Source organism: Falco naumanni, chromosome 2 (assembly GCF_017639655.2).
Source record: "Falco naumanni isolate bFalNau1 chromosome 2, bFalNau1.pat, whole genome shotgun sequence".
NCBI classification, from domain to species: domain Eukaryota; kingdom Metazoa; phylum Chordata; class Aves; order Falconiformes; family Falconidae; genus Falco; species Falco naumanni.
Window position 1 is genome coordinate 58,309,651 of NC_054055.1, and position 17,817 is coordinate 58,327,467.

The 17,817-nt window shown below is 37.1% G+C and overlaps 1 protein-coding gene across 21 annotated transcripts in view; it reads right to left on the reverse strand.

Annotated features, from left to right (window-relative positions):
- The window catches only part of DOCK9 (dedicator of cytokinesis 9), a 127,629-nt gene that overhangs the window by 83,531 nt on the left and 26,281 nt on the right, over positions 1 to 17,817 (reverse strand). For 14 of the 21 annotated variants that reach the window (XM_040584431.1, XM_040584447.1, XM_040584444.1 and 11 more), the window contains exons 2-3: positions 8,133 to 8,249; positions 55 to 144 (exon numbers count right to left, since the gene is read on the reverse strand). In XM_040584431.1, coding sequence (XP_040440365.1) covers positions 55 to 144; positions 8,133 to 8,249 — 207 coding nt within the window. Of the gene's footprint in view, positions 1 to 54; positions 145 to 8,132; positions 8,250 to 13,274; positions 13,514 to 17,817 lie in introns of those variants that run through there. The other 7 variants (XM_040584448.1, XM_040584445.1, XM_040584441.1 and 4 more) reach the window with 2 other exon arrangements.

Consider the following 17,817-nt stretch of genomic DNA (forward strand, 5'->3'; position numbering starts at 1 on the left):
AACAACTCAAATATAATACTGTTATTACACAGCCACATACAATTCCAGTGTTACCTCAGTTACAAACAAGCTTTGAGCTTCCTTCTCTGCATTTTCAGGAACTGTTGAACGAATGTATCGACTCTGCCGCTTCAATAATGCTGTCTGATAAACAACAAAAACAATGTAAGAAACTTGCAATTAAAGGAAAGATGACACATAGCAACACTCAGTTGTATCACTACAACTAAGACAGAAGCAGAAAACACTTAAGACATCTAAAAAAACCAGACAGCAGAAAACATCCTGTGAACACACCATTTCAGAAGAGCCAAATAATGAGAATTTACTTTCGTTCAAAGATCATCAACGTGTTCCTTCTTTCATAGCAAGGGCAAGATTGGAATCAGTAAGAAATAGATGCCATAGAAAAGTGTTTTCCTCTGTTTTGTTAACATCGGCAAGAAAACACCAATAAAAATAATTCCGCTGTGACAACATAACTCCAATATTCTGAAGACAGATATTAAAGTAGTGTTACTACAACACATAATAAAACCTGTTACTCAAAAAAAGTAACAAACCCACACCAAAATGAGTAGTTCAGATCTCAGCTGGCAAAAAAATGAAACTTGCACTGTTAAACTGAAGGTTTAAAAAGAAGGCTGGGATCACTGAAGTATGCACTTCAGCCTATCAACTCAGAATTTATTCCTGTTCTATACTGGAGTTCAAAGAGGCATAGAAAGGCTGCCAGAGAGCAAGAAATCTCTCCATGACCATGAAATTCTGCTTCTCAGACCAGGACTATAGCAAGCCTTAGAGTACTTTAAAAGCTTAGAAAATCTTCTGGGCCACAGATGAAAATAAATACACAGGAACAAAATTATTTTGCACCATGTGGAAAAGAATCTCACAGCTTCGGTCAGAGACAGACAAGAGAGTTTGCATAGCCTGGACCAGAAGGGGGCTATGATCCCTCACCTCCTACCTATACTCCACATGTTGCAGCACCAGGAAAGATCACAGAAAAACATGAAAAAACTCCACCTACTAACAGTCAAAAAAGAAAGGGTACACAAGTACATTACCTTAACTTATCTCTGTTGAGAATTTGGTTATTTCTGTCATTACCAAAGCCTCATCCCATTATCTGGGGAGGGTATTTGAAGTTAGAATATTCAAGTACAGTCAAGATTCAAAGAAAAAAAGAATTATCCCATACTCATGGTCAAGCCATTCATCTAGTCCAGGACTTCACTGAAAAGTAACAATGCTAACTGCTTGGGTAGGAGAGGTGGGGAGATATTAAAAGCAAAAACCATAAACCAAAAAATATGTAATTGGACCAATAAATCTTGCAATATACAGTTTTTAAAAAACACAAAAAATCCCGCGAACTGCAAGAAGATAGTCATTCATATGCTAGCAGCATTTAAGAATGAATTTTTCTAGAAACATATTCCTTATTTCAAACCATATTGAGTTTAAAGCATTTGTTTTCACAAGCTACAGAATTAAGAGCATTAAGCTATATTATAAAAGCTAAAGGCCAGAATGTCTAGATACTCTTCTCAACCTGCTATAGTCTGATATTTGATAGGAAATTATTTATAGTTTATATAATACATAACTAATATATGTAATATAAGTGTTTTCTATAATCATACAGGTAGACTGCTTTTTAAAAAGTTACTGTTATTTAAAAAATAAACAACCAAACCAACAGAGATTAGAGCGGCGTCTTTTCAGGTATTTTTCACAGGAAAGCCATGAACTCATGAATGAAGTCTAACCACTATAGCAAAACTCAGTAAAACTGAACTAGCAGAGTACATACTCCTAGAACATCTGCTGCTGTTATCCTGCTACACAATTATCAATATGATAGTAATTTTTTTTTCTATCCTTTCACATATAAAAAGATTTTTATCTTAGTACTGTAACAAGATCAGTGACAAAAGAGAAAAAAATTAATTTGTCGATTTTGTCCATATTAGTAACTGTCTTAATGCATGCTGACTCATTCTCAGCTCATCCATCAGCTGCAGTAGTTAATCAAGAAATTGATTGAGCAATATATTTTGATTTAGAGCAGACACCTAAAAATAATTACTGAAGCAACAGCACAAAAATATTTTAAAATGCAAGCATGCGCCTATACATTATATTCCAAAAGAAAAATTAGGAAGGAAGGGTTGTCTACTCCACAAACTTTCTTCACAACTATGTTTTCATAGAAGTTAAATGTTTCAACTGTCTGGGTTTGAGTTATCATTTGATTTATGGCAGCATCAGGAACTACAAAGTGTTTGTCTCGTGCTCTCAAAGATGATCAAAACCCCCCCAAACTTCCAATTACTATGCTGTCAAACTAAGGAAGACCACTTTTACCACTAGCCAGGATTCACACACACATTACTGAAACACACAGTTAACAGACTCTTTTATTTATTTATTTATTTATTTAAAGACTACTTTCTGAGTGAGTCCCAGGATTTAGGATAGTAGTATTATGTGCTAAGGTTTCAGAGAAGACCAGAGCAGAAAGGACATTTCACCAAGTCTCACAGCCAAGGAATACTTGCTGCTCAAAACCCGATGGAATACAAATGGTGAACCTGTCCATAATCAGTACAGACTGCAATGGATATCGTTTCAGATTTCCAGACTTTTTCTGTCACAAGGTTGTGCTTGCTTATGAGACTTAACATTATGTAGGATTTGGGAATGTATAACCAATTTGAAGTTATATTTCCCATTTCACTTATCTCAGGCTAGGTGGTGTTTTCATGCTTGACAGTTTTAGCAAACTGCTCTGATTCTGAGGTTTAAAAAAATGATATATTTTACCGATATTAAAATCTGGCATGCAATTTTCTGAGTCATCTTAGTCCTCCTTGTGCATGCTTTTAAGGCAAAGCAATAGAAGATGCCTAGGGTTCTTAAGACAAACATGCTTGCAGGTAGCACTAAATAACTGCCAAAATACAGCCAAGTATTTTGTAGTCTGGTGTCTTAGTACAATGCGTACTTATGCATCTAAAATAAACATATAAATATGTAGCTAAAGTGGGCCTTTTTCCACATCATAGTTTATACAAGAGTCAATGTTGCAAAGTATGAATCAACAAGATCAGTCTTCAGCTCTATCAAGATGAGAAATAAGCATATGTGATTATTTTATATATAAAATATTTAATAAAATAAAACAAAAGTAAATCACACACAAAGAAGTCATTCTCAATCATTCACCTCATTCAGGGACATAAGGTGCCACCACCTACATTTTCATGGCAAAAAATAATGACATATCTTAAATTTCCAGTGTAGAAAGGTATCTTCCTCAGCAATTCTACACTGATCAACAGGTCCACATGCAGACATTTTAGAGGAAAGAACTACAGTAGATGTAGGTGTGAGACAGAAGCCAGCCAACAGACAAGATTCCCCAAAACCATTTGACTTGTCTTCAGACACGTCCATTTTCATTTGTTATTGCTTAGCTTTTGCCTTTCTCCTTCTTGTGTTTTTAACATGGTTATTTTATATTTTTCTCTCTACTTTGGAGGTGTTCAAGCAGTTTCTGTCATCTGATAAGGTTCTCCTTCCTTCTCTGTAAATCTGATGATGTCCACCTAGTGACAGTAGTCTTATCCTGAACAGGTTTCAGCAGCTACAGTGAACAAAAAGTACAAAATATTGCTGCTGAAACCACATACATACTGCCAACACCAGTTGTAAAAATTATTTTTTCCTCTTCGCATGCTCTTTCCAGTGCTGGCTGTTTAATATGAGCTAGTAAACTTTCCTCCCCAAACCACTTCACCCTCAACATCCCTTTAGGATGCTTGAAATTATCATCATTCAAACTACTGGGAAAGGAATTCTTAAAAAAGCCACAACAGTGTACTTTTTTTAAAATATATATATCTATCTATAAAATACATATATCCAATGGAGGTTATTCATAAAGTCCTCTATCTTACTGGTAAAATAGTGCAAAATGCAGCAAAAATGGGGAGAAAAGTACAGGCTAACAATTCAACAGTCACGCATGCAGGTTATCCTTACTTTAGATGATGTTACAGAGAGACAAATGCTCAAGAAGTGACAAAAATTGTTTTAAAAGAGTCAATATAAAAGATGGCACGCTGTATGTTAGACCATGCCCTTAAAGCTACTACATGCCAGAAGAGACTTATCAGTTGTATGGGAAGTGTTAGAAGATGTCTTATAAGGTGACATCCAAACTAAATTAAAGCCTTGATTTAGAATAGTTGACTAAAGACTCAAGGAAAAACAAAAAATAGATTTTTAAAGAAAAAACTTAGTGAAATTTATTTGAACATTTCAAAATATGTTATTTTATTCTGACCGTTTCACTTTGTGCTCTCTAAAATAAAGACTTCAATTGAAGTCTTTTTTTTTTTTGCTTGTTACTTCTACGCAAGATGTGCTTTCCTGTAGGATGACCTAGGTTTGCTTTTATTTCTGCAAAGCCAATGTATTATCTACTTTCAGAGGTATTTAACTCCTTTTAACTAAAAGCCAAAAGCTTTAAGTGAAAGTGTGTTAAATCCATATGGCTCAAAACCAAAACTAACAAAGGTGAAAATGTCTAAGCTAGGCACCAAAATGCCTTCAAAGTATTAGTGGGATAACTTTGTAATGACATATTTATATTGGGTAGGAATGCACCCACATTTTCTTAGTTACAAGTAAACTTATACTATATTGGGATAAGTATTTCCTGTTAAGAACCACAGAACATCAGGGTTGGAAGGGACCTTTGGAGCTCATCTCGTCCAAACCCCTGTGCTAAAGCAGATTCACCTACAATAGACTACAGAGGATTGTGTCCAGCCAAGTTTTGAATGTCTCCAGAGAAGGAGACTCCCTGGGCAGCCTGTTTACAGCCTTTACCTGAGGCTCTGTCACCCTCAAGGTAAAGAAGTTCTTCCCCATACTCAGCTGGAATTTCCTCTGCTGCATTTTGTGCCCACTGCCCCTTGTGGGCAACACTGAAAAGAGCCTGCCCCCATCCTCCCGACACTCGCCCTTAAGATACTTGTAAACAGTGGTAAGACCCCCTCTCAGTCTTCTCTTCTCCAGGCTGAACAGGCCCAGCTCTCTCAGCCTTTCCTCTTAAGGCAGATGCTCCAGTCTCCTAATCATTTTCGTAGCCCTCTGCTGGACCCTCTCCAGCAGTTCCCTGTCCCTCTTGAACTGGGGAGCCCAGATATGCACACAGTACTCCAGATGCAGCCTCACCAGGGCAGAGTAGAGGAGGAGGTATCTCTTTAGTATCCACCTATTAAATTACATTTCAGTTATCTAACTGCATTACCTGAAAAAAGAAGTTATCCAAACTAATCACAAACATTTACCTCCAATTTCTCCAAAAGTAATTTCAACTTTAGCGCAAATTCTATAGTGGTATCAATCTGCCTCTTTGAAACTACGTAGCTTCTGTAATCTATGGAAAGTTGTAGAAGTGGTATCTAGTGCTGAAAAGTAAATATTCTCAGTGCCATTTTAAGTGCTACCCTTAAGGCCATGCTAGTTACAGAACTGCCTTACTCTTAAAATTAACAGGGCTTGGCTTCCTTTTTAGGCAAGGCATTCTCAGATTGTAATCCACTTAATTTAAGTGTGAGGACAAACGTGGTAAAAATAAAAACTGAATGCTCTAAGAGGAAATGGCTTGAGCAGGTTTTTTAGACAATGGTAGGAGTTTCCACCTATAAACTCTTTTAAGTGCATATTCAGGTAGTTCTAAATACTCTAGCTCAGTATTTTAAATTCATCGTGTGGGGGATAAGGGCAGTAACAAAATCTGAGCCAAGGCTTACCCAAGAGCTGCCCACACATTGTGTGACAGCAACAAGTTAGGAAAAAGGAAAAAAGTATCTATGTGAAGCAGCAGAATGGCAAACACAGAAAATACACCATTACTTAAATGATTCAAACGATATTCACAACCATATCAAGACTAAACGTTTTGAATCTGTAAATATGATTACAGAAAACTGCACGGGGTTAAAAGGTTTCACATGGGGAAAAAAGCACATAAGGGATTTCTGTTCTCTGACTTGGTTAATATTTTCTTAATACACTGAACAACTGATTTAAACACATTGTGTTGTTGAAAACAAGCTAGACAGATCAAAGTAGCATTGGAGAGTCATGCATACAATAGTAAGTTTGTGCCAACAAATCTTAAAAGGTAATAAAAGTTTGATAGATAATACAGTCTGATAGTACAAACCAGTCTTCATATAAATAAAGTATAAAATGAGACTCTGCCAAAGACCATATAGGGGAAATCCAGAAAACGTGTTCAGATACTACACTGCTGATGGATAAAGAAACAGGAAGTTTGACTGTATTTGAAAATTGTGACTACCTGAAGGAAATCCTCTGATGTAACACACACTTTAATGACTGCCTTGATGAAAATCTGGCCACAGAATCCAAACACAGGATGACAAAAGGCATTACGGTTTATGAACAAAATTCAGTCATTCCCTTTAAAGCATCAGACAGAGCTATGGACTAGCTTCATTCATATAGGCCTGAGATTAAGAATTGCAGAAGAGGCCATCTGAAACAGCAATTAAATACTTCAGACACCCTCCAGACTGCTCAAACAAAATGCCTGAGGATATTCTTGATTGGTTTGTTTCTTCTCCATTGATAATTCAGAGTTGTTCACAAGAACGACCCCCAGCAAGTGAACTAGTCAATTAGATAAGAGTACACTTAGCAGAAGTATCCTTCATTCCTATTGATAGAGAAGGGCCGCACTGTAGAAGAGAATCTGGGTGATAAAGCCTACGCATGCTCTTCAGTCCCAAAGCTAACACCTGGTGTAGGGCTTCATGATGAGTGATTTGGGATTTGAACACTAGCATCATTACATAATGTTCATAGGCAATACAACTGCCTTTTGTAAGAAGTCTTACTTGGCAGTCCTTCAAATTTTCATATGTGGATGAGAACACATGAAGCCCAAACTACTCTCTAAATACCTGTAGTTTGCTAAAAACAAAATTTTAGCTCAGAGTGAGAAAGCTACAAGTAGAGTTATTCATGTAAGGGCCAGTAAAAATGAAGCACACAGACTATATTCAAAACAAAGTCCAGGTGCACTCAGGTCAATACTTTAATAGGCCAGGTAGAAATCCTCAAAAACTCTGTGTAATTTATGGGACTTTATATGCCCTTCTGTAGAAATACACCAACTGATCACCAACTTTCCCCGTGATAAAATATAAACTTAGCTTCAACTGCCTGGCTGAATAAAGTGCTCAGCTTTTCAGGTAGATTTTTAAAGAACTATTCTAAGGTATTCAATTATGACACAGTACCCAGAAGTAGTTAATTTACAGACAGTTCAGACATCTGCATACTTCTAAACTATAGACAGAAATTTTGACTTCAGGTATGGGTGTGTGTGAGAGACTTTCCTCACTATTTACACCAACCCCAGTTTCTAAGATGTTTGGTGGTTATCTTAACCATCTACAACAGGATTCACAAAAGCATACTTAAATAAACTATTTATTTAGATAAACATAGTTATTTGGTAGAAATACATCAATATGATCTTAAATCTTGGTTAAGTCTGGCTCAATAAGTCAGAGCCCTGTTATGCAGGGGGTATTTTGCCAAAACCAAATTTTGGCTGGTAACACACTGCTGAGAATAACAGCTTTCATTTGATCAGGTTCAAACCCTTCACTGTTAAGAAGCAGGAGGGAACAGGACACAAAATAATCAATTTAACAGTTACAGCATGACAAAAAGTAGATACTTTTTTTGAACAGTATGACATGATTTCCTACATTAGAAAAGGGAGGAAATATCTAAAACTGACTGATTATCTACTTCAAAAGGCAGTAAAATTGCTGAGTTGCAGAAGTAGCCCTTATAATCTGGAGAGATGAAGAAACTGTGCTATCTCTTCTTCCTGACAGAATAAATCAAGCAGTGTAAAGGGACTCATGGCAAAGAGTCTGCAGGGCTTTTGTAGCTAGAATTAAGAAACAAACAAATGGGAAGTTATAATCTCATGACTACTACTGCTAAAAACCTATCTTTCAAAAAAAAAAAAAAAGGGGGTGTGGGGGGTGTGTGTGTTAAATTACCTGAAAGTCATCATAAGGGAACAGTAGCATCTCACGTAAAGCATCATTCAAAATTTGTGTTTTCCTCTGAACGATGACATTTTCATAGTCTATTGGTTCTATGACCTTTGGTTTTGCCTAGGAAAAAAAAAAAAACAAAACAAAAAGGAAAAATAAATTCAGGTACATTGAGGAAAAATTACAATTGTTGACTCATTTTAAGAAGTTACTCTTTAAAAAATTGACAGAATGAGATTTCACCTAGAATGAAAACTTAAAAGAGTATTCAAAATATAGACTTCATGTCACACTATACCATATGGATAAGTGCAACTAATAGTTACACAGACAAGCACACTATTCACCACAGAAGAAACAACAATTTCACACAACACACCCTGTCAGCATTTATCAAAATTTATCAAAATCACTGCAAAAAAAATTATGAAGAAATTACTAGTCTCTTATGTTGGTGGTTGTGTTTGCTTGTGCTGGTGCTGTGTTTCTGTGCCCAGAAAGCTCAGATCTGAGTTTAGCAGGGATTAAAACAACCTTAGTTCAAAGCAACGAATGAACCTTGTTATAATTCAGTAGTGAACTGCAGTTGGGGTAGGCTAATTGAAATTCCTCCTCCACAGTTTTTTTTCAAAATTCCGATAGGCCATCTGCTTCCTTTTAATTGCATGAGTAGCTTTCTTCAGTTACTATGCACTGATTCAACATTTAAATCCCACACCGCTGTCAAGGCACAGCTGGCTATGCACAATCAGACAGAAAAACTTTACCCTGCCAAGCATTCTGTTAACGGCAAAGCAGGTTTAGAGAGAGCTCTCAGCAAGGCAGCACTGCCTTGGAGTGTGCAAAGTAATGCAAAACTGGAGTTGTAATCTAGCTTGCACATTCTGCAGCTAAAATTGTGTATCACACATCAAATTATTTCCTTTTTTTTTTTTTTTTTTTTTTTTTAACGTGGCAATTACAAGAGACTTCCCAATTGAAACTTTCTAAAGATCAGTGGTACCAATCTCAAAGTAACGTATATCAAACATAAGAACGGCAGCAAGGTCAGCTTATACCATCATTATAGGTAATCGGACAAGATGAGATTCATATATAGTTTTGCATAAGTTATGCTAATAACCTTTGAAATTCCAGCTGTACTACACAGAGCAAATATCTTTATGTCCAGCAGTAAGTGCTTAGCTCACAGGCTACTCAAAAGTTACTTGAGATTCCCTCATACCTACTACATGGCAGTTTTACTGTTAAGAAAAGTGCAAGAACATAACAGAGCATAACAGCTGAAAAGGCAAAAAAAGCAAAATCTGGAAATAAATCTACCAAAAAACTGATGAACAAAATGTAACTTTCTCAACAAAAATAGCTATAATTTACAATCACACTGGAAGGATTTACTAGAAGTTCTAAGCTATATAACAACATGCTCAGCACAGACCAATACAGCTAGGAGCCACAGCAGAAAACGTTAAACTGAGCCTGTCATCTTTCTCCTCAGAGGAGATGGTGAACAGCTGTTCAGTTCACTGTATATTGTATCCCAACACATTTTGAGAGCTTAGCACCTGAAACACAGCTGCTGCTCCATCTTCGCCTTTTGTTCATGAAAATGTGTTATCACAGAGCCAAGAACTAACAACAGTGTCCATCATATAAGGTTTAAGTTTACTTTTATGCACCCTTCTGTAACTGAAGTAGTTGGATCATTTCGCTCAGAAAAGCATAAGAGAAGCACGTAAACACAACATAAGAAAAGGTTAATTTTCTCTAACGTACTCAGTATACATAATATTTTTGTTGCAAGGAAACTTTCTGTTAAGATTGCCTTTCAGTATTCAGGCTGCTGCAATGAATCCTGAACTACTCAAATGGTGTGCTCCGAGCTTCCTTAGTACGCAGGCAGCCAGATGCACCTTTGTCCTGGTTTTGGCTGGGATTAAGTTAGTTTTCTTCTTGGTGGCTAGTGCAGTGCCGCGGTTTGGATTTGGTGCGGGAACAGTGCGGTCAGGGACTTTTTGGTTTCTCAGGCCTTGTCAGTGGGAGGGCTGGAGGGGCACAAGAAATTGGGAGGGGACACAGCCAGGGCAGTGGAACTGAACTAGCCAAAGAGGTATTCCATACCATGGGATGGTAGTGGTTGGTATATGAAGGGGGGGGGAGGCGGCGTGGAGGGGTGGCCAGGGCTGCTAATCATTGCTCAGGGACTGGCTGGGCATCAGCCAGCGGGTGGTGAGCATCTGTATTGTGCATCACTAGTTTCCTTTCCTCCCTTCCCTTTGGATTTCACTCCTCTCCCCTTCTCCCTCCTTTTCATTGTATCTGTTATTGTTATTATTATATATGAACTATGAAGTTCTCTTATCAGGACAGAAACTTCTAGCACTAGAATCAGACTTGGGCAATGCTCTCAGTTGGACAGATGCGCTCAGGTGTCTTGTATTTTATACTGCCAGCATGTTTCCAAGCAGAAAGATGGCTTCCAGAAGTTCCAACTTCCCAGAAAAATCATCTGATTTGATAAGCAGTTACTACTTCTGAATATTAGATGCAACTGAACAACATATGTACTAATTTGGTAACTTCTACTACAGCTAGTACAACAGCAGTTCATCCCAAGTAAGGTTCTGAGGCACCAACCGGAAAATCAAAATGCTTTTTCCATGGACTCTTCTTGCTGCTTAACCTCAAAAGCAAAAATTATGACACAATCTAATTCAAATCACAGGAAAACAAGAGAGCACACGTACTAACATATTAGCACTGAAAACAGCAGATGACTCCTTCTGTGAGCCTACCTCCCTACCCAGGGAAAGTTAGTTCAGGCGCAGGGCTCAATCAAATAACATTGTTTCAGTATCACATGGGACGCTTACAGTTATGAACACCCAGTTCCCTCAATACTCCAGCAGACTTTCTGTGAACTACATTCAAAAGAATTAAATGAGTATCACAGAAAACTTGTTGCTTCCTTGAAGTCCTGACAGCTGATTCTGTCTCATCTTTATTAAAAATACTCAAAAATCTCAAGTGCTAGGTAAATCACATCATAATTGCCCATCCACACCTGAAAGAGTTTTTGGCAATAGTCAGTGAGAAGTATTGCTAGAGAAAACCAGAAACCCCCTGCTCCAAAGGCTTTTGAGGATTGCTATCTAATACAGTTCTAAGCTTTCTAATCAGAAAACAAGTTCTGCCGTTTACATTTTGTTCCACCAACTAGCAACAGTATCAGTCTCACTTATACCTCACTGCATCCTATACCAGTGAAAAAACACCTACCTTTCACTGTGGCAGTAAAAATGTACTGCAACGTCACAACCTAATGAAATAAAAATGGACTCAAACGTCAGTGTTAAATGATACATAGCGCCCTACTTTTCGCTTTCTGCCTAGCAGAACACTTAGTGCAAACTGTCCCTGCACCATTTCATCTCATTTTCCTCAATGAACTAGACAAAAGCAGAAGCAAAAAGGGATATTATACCATCTATAATTATATGCCATATATACTTGTCTATATATGTAACAGATTAAGACCAAAATAGCAACTGAAATGACAGCAAAGACATTTTTTTGTGTGACCTATGTGGAACCTGAATGTTCTTCCCTTGAAATATTGACCTTCAATATTTTGAATGCACCCACTTCATCTGAAAATTAAAAAAAGGAGTGCAAACACCAGAGGTACATAATCCATGAACATTAAATGAAGTAGTGCATGGAAAATTTTAAGGATGTACTTCATAGATGGTTTTAAGTAAACACCGCAATGTTTTATACTTCCTTTTTTTGGAGCATATATGCTTGCTGATCAACTGTAGTACTCTTAAGTATCTGCAGAAACACTAATATCCTCTCTGAGTATTCATGGGGGAATAAAAATAGTTCTAAATAAAGTTAAACATTCCAAAGGCAGGAAAGCACACACAAGATTAGCTCATATTGTACTGATGAAAATCTGGACCAGAAATCAGAACACACCCATACAAAAAAAACCACGTTTTACTAACAACTGCTCTGAATAGAACAAAACTAAGGAAAACAGTGTAAAGGAAAAGAAGATTTGTCTTACTAACACACATGTAAGCTTTCAGTTATATACAGTAACAATTCCCGTACAGTTACAGATGTGTATTACTATATATAGATAGCCAAAATGTTTTGGTTCAATTCTTAAATGCATAGCATGAAGCTCAAGGGGGGTGGGGGTGGGGGGGTGGGGTGCGGGCGGCAGGAGGATACATAATCTAAGGATAACAGCTCCCAGTAACTTCAACCACTGCCAGACAAAGATAAGACCATCATCCTTTAATGCAGCGATTGAGTATAAGATATGACTAAGTAAAATTGGAATTTTAGTAAGAACTATCAAAGTACTACTTTCTACTGATGTGTAAGTTATTAGTTTAACAATCCTCCTCTGTTATTTGAAAAGGTTTATTGTCCTAGCTGGAGAGAGTTCGTGGATTCATTATAGCTTGCTTATTATGTTCTCTTGCTGTACTATTAAAATTCCAACAGAACTATGCATGTAGCAATATAAAAAAAATAATAATAAGTGTTCTTATTTGATTACTTCCCACACACAGAGAAATATTTCCTTTTCCCTCACTGGAAGCTACTTTAAAACCTTAAGTTCCTAAATAATGTGCACTGAAGGCATTGAAAAATAGATCCTCTAACAGAAGTACACCTGAATTATCTAGACAGTTCTTCAAGTAACACTTAAGTAAAATTATTAAAATACACACACAGTCTTTAGAAAGCGCAAATTATTTTAAATATATTCTGGGCAGTCAAAAAATAGAGGTGCTAGAACGTATTTTAAAGCATAGATTGTTTTCATGCTAGGTTCAAAGAGCTGTACAGCTATGTAAGACAGAACAGACACTGAAAAGCAGCTACAATGAAAACCAAGTTCCAAAGTTACACTCCAAGAAAAGCAAAGATTTGGTAAACCAGAACAGCAAAAATTAATTAAAAAGGCAGACAACACACAAACAATCCAACCTAAATCTTAAATACACCTTTTTCACAAGTAAGAATGCTAGAACTTCTCATTAGTGTCAGATTAAGCAGTTTTTCACTGGTAGACAGAACTAGAATTATTGAAGGGAAGAGACAGCTTGTTTAAACAATTCTTACCAGCACTACCACAGGAGACTCCACTTCTACTTCACAAGGACCTGCATCCTTGCGCTGCTGCGGAGGCTCAATAATAAGCTCTTTCTTAGGATTTCTGTTTGTTCTTGCCTGCATTCTTTGATTGAAAATAGGAAGAGCAGCAAAACCGTATGTTTTTTGGCATCAAAGTAATCAACATGCCAGTGATCCAGTGAAAACAATAGCTTTTTCCCCAGCACAGGCAGCAAAAAGTACAAACTAGTCTAACTTCTCAGCTGCAGTTTGCTAAATCTGTCATGGTGGGAATGCATGACCGACAAAGGCCAGCCCCCAAGAAAAAAAAAAAGGTGGATCCATTTTAATGCCTAAAAGTTATGAGTCAAACAAAAAAAGAGAACGTGCATTTCTAAAATGACAATGTAAAACAGTTCAAGTCCTTTACAGCACTTACAAAACCAAGGCTTTGATACTGTAAAATATTTTTGTTGTAAATATTAGCCACTTACTGACAACTGGACCTCTTTACAAGTATAAAACCCTAGGGGTTTTGGGGGGGGGGGGTTGGGGTTTTTTTTTGTTTGTTTTTACATCAGTATCACTTACTCTGGTACTGTCAGCAACCAGTCACTAACCAAGTACATTTTCCAGGACCAGTGCCCTAAACAAATACATTGCTCTTTTTTTTTTTTTTCTTTTTTTTTGCGGGGGGGCGACGTTAAGAGTGGGGATGCTCTTTTTCATCTCTGTGTTAAATCTGTATTAAAAGTTTACCTTAACATCAAATTGTCTTCACAGGGAAAAAAAAAAAAATCTTACAAACTCTACAAAGATACTGACTCAAAACCACAACAAAAAAACCTCTGTATGTTCAAACTTTAAGCACTTAAAGTAAACTACCAGTCTCACTCAGCCTCTTTCCTTGACCCAGTTAGCTCACTTCTGTTTTGCACATTATTAATGCTCTCAGCTCATTCCTCCCTCCTCAGAACCCTTCAGCATTGTAGATGTCCATCACTGATCATCCTCAAAAAAACCACTGGGAAGACAATGCAACAAAATATTTTCTGATTTTAAGTCACTTGAGAGAGAATCAGCCACAGAGACCAGCCAGCCATCACTCGCTGCCTTTGGCTACCATAGGATTTTCTTTTTGCTGACAGTACAAAACACTGGGGGGTGTCTCCCTTGTCCGGTGAACCGTTTTCAGAAGTGTCTCTCAGCTGTGATTGGCTCAAGGTTACACAGTGCTCAGTGGTTTTCATCTTCCATTCTTCTCCTTACCTGCAACAAACTCAAGTCATGCTTCAACTTTGCTTTTGTAATCCAATCTACTCTCCTGCTATACCAGTACTTACAGACACTGTTCAGCATTACACACACTGGCAAAATAAAAGGCAGCAATTTTTATTGGGATCATTTCTGTACAATTATTTAGTGCAGTGCAAAGCAATTCTGTATGTAACCTAGTTGACACTGTTGCAATTTTGAAGGTTTGACTAACCTACCTCCCACACACAATAGTTTTAGCATATGATTGTATGCTAAATTCCTCCTGGAAAAAAAAAGTGAACTGTGATGAGCAGTTTTGTCCAGGTTTTGAGAGGGGTATTTTGGGTTTCCCTTTGTTTCTTTCTAACGAGTGCAGCCTCCAAGCACACAAACCTATGTGGCTGTATTTACAGAGCCAAAATACATCTGAGAGAAAATTCAACTTCCCAGGGCAGCACATCCCAATTTTAAGACTCCTTCCACTAGAGCAACCAAACAGCTGTGGAAACTAAGCCACCACCTTCATTCAAGTCTCAGCTCTGCTCCACTTCTTTGGACAGCTAATTATCTCACTTCAATTTAACTGACATCCTAAATTTAACTTGACATTAATTTTTAGTTATTCTGTAATAGAAGAGAAAGTCACCTTAATCTGCAGGAAGCGAATTAAGTTGTGGAAAAGCACAAATACCCTTCTTTTATAACTAGTATTTTTAACAAGCCACAACTTCAGGCACAGGTTGCTTACCCTTCAGACCTAACATAAGATGTTAAGATCCCTTTCTCTTCCCCTCCTCACTGCTTTCTCACCTGCCTAAGATACTGTTTTTTTCAGCTTGCTGCAATCATGAAATTGAGTCTGACCAAGAGTTTGTCCATCACATTCACAATGCAAGCATATTCCTATGTAAGTGGACCAAAAGAAATAATAAAATTAACTATTAGTCAAGAAAATAGTGATTTATACTTCTTTTTCTCTAGGAAATTCAAGTTTAATGCATTTACTTTTTAAGCAGTCTCTAATACATAGACACTGAAGTCTAGAAAACCCTATAAAGCTTCTTTAAGAGTTAAGAATGAAACTAGCAGTTTAATCAAATTTACAAAAACAGATCTTCCTGTGTAAATCAAGGTAGACAATAGTTCAAGAACATTTAGTTACACTTTGCTTTTATTTTGCACCAACCCCTTTTGTTTTCAGAAAACGGAAGTACAGAACAGCTCAGACTAAATTATACCATTATTTGAGGATGCAGCTGCCAAACAGGAATTTGTTTCATTGAAATGGGCGGCAATTACACTTAACTGCAACCAGAAATGCACAAGGCACTTAGAAACACTCACGCTAATAAAGACTTTATAATATTTTACACTTTAAATAGTATTTCTTCTGCTTAATTAAGCAAAGGATTTTAAACTGTAACATTGTTTTACCCTGGTCAGGTACTTTTGAATGCATCTGAATTACTGTAATTCAATATAAATTATTTTCTTTCCCCATCATTCTCCCTATTCTTCTCAAAACATGATGAGGGACAAAACCAAAGCCAACATTTTTATAACATCAGTTTAAAGATATGGAATGATTAACGTAATTTCTAGTTTACATTTCATCAACACACATGTACCATTAGAGGAGGTTCATTTAACAACAGAAGTGTGAAGCAGTAGCTCTGAAGCTATATCCTGCATGAAATAGACCTTAATTGCTAAATTGATGTGTATTTTTAACATTCATTTTCTGCTGAGGACTTAGTGATTATCTCAGTAATTTATCTGACAAAAAAAAAAATATTTAGGAAAAAAAAACCCAAACTAAACCCCCCAAAACTATGAGGTACTGCTTACTCAGGCACCACACAGTCAAAATAGGTAAGTTATAAAGAAATACACTAAAAATTTTTACCTATAACTTATGATTCAACAAGCAAAAGATGAAAAACAGGACTTTAAGACATGCTGAAAACTTATCACTTTGTTATAGGAGCTGTAGTTTTAAACCACTTAACTGCAATCAAAAAAAAAAGATGACACTACTCAATTTGTTATTTCAGGCTCTTACCTGAATAAGGATCAACAGAGGATCCAGAGAAACAATGCACATACAAAACGAATGTCATGGTACACAAGTTATTCGACTGCATTTCCAACATGGCTCCCAAAATTGCAGGAAACTACTAGCTAAATAGATACCTATCTGCAAAATAACTCAGGTTATTATGGAAACAATGCATTTCATCTTTTTACAAACACAGTGGCTTGAAGGACTTCCCATGGTACTTTTAACAATAGTTCTTTTCATATTACTTCCAACAGCCAAATCGTTGGCTCTCTTCTTGCATCATATACCCTTAAGGAACTACCTATGCAAGTACAAAATTACATGGGTGAAAAAGTTAATATTCCCAGCATACCTCAGTGAGTCACCCAGCAAATTTGCTGCCCAAAAGACATCTTCTCCACATACACCTTCCTATCCCTTCAAATCACTTTTCACTCCAAGAACTTGTTTCCTAATGCACAATACCACACAATGAGTAAGTGATAGCAAGGGAACAGGCAGCATATGAGAATTTCTTCTGAATGCTGATGGAAGAAAGGATGAATACCCAGTCTCACAGTAAGAACAAGCTAAAACCTGAGTAGTTTGGTTTAATGGCACTTCTTTTGCTCCAAGTCCCACTTACAATCTGTGCCAAGGTCACTGAACCCTATTGAGTGGCCACTATCAGCATTCACTAAATCTACCAGATATAATTACAGCCATCAACCTTGCTCTGTTAGCTGTTCTAGGGAAAGAACTGTTGCTTAACCTGTAGCAGCTAGGGGGAGGGGGAGGAGGAAGGAATAATCTTGATATAGGTTTGCATGTCCTGCAAATGTGAAAACAGAAGGATTTGACAACATCATTTACAAAAACCTTACGCCTGTTCTCTACTCCTTTGTGGCTCTTTAAATTGCCTGGCAACTCACAGCATCTCTTAAGAAATAATTCTCAAAATTGAGAAGGACAACTGGAGGGTTTTTGACGCTTTGTTTTGCTGGGGGGGTTGGGGTTGGTTTTGTTGTTTTATTTGTTGGTTAGGTTTTGGTATGGGTTGAATTTTTAAGTCAGTAGCTCATATGAAAATATGGACCCACTTTAGCAGAATGACAAGCACCATTAATTAAAAGCTGGTACTTCTTGCTCTTGTCTATATTAGTAAGAGATATTCTAGCACTGCCCTCCCACACCTGGCAGCCTGCCTTGCAGCTGTATTAAAGGCATAACATTTTACATATCAGTGGAAGATTC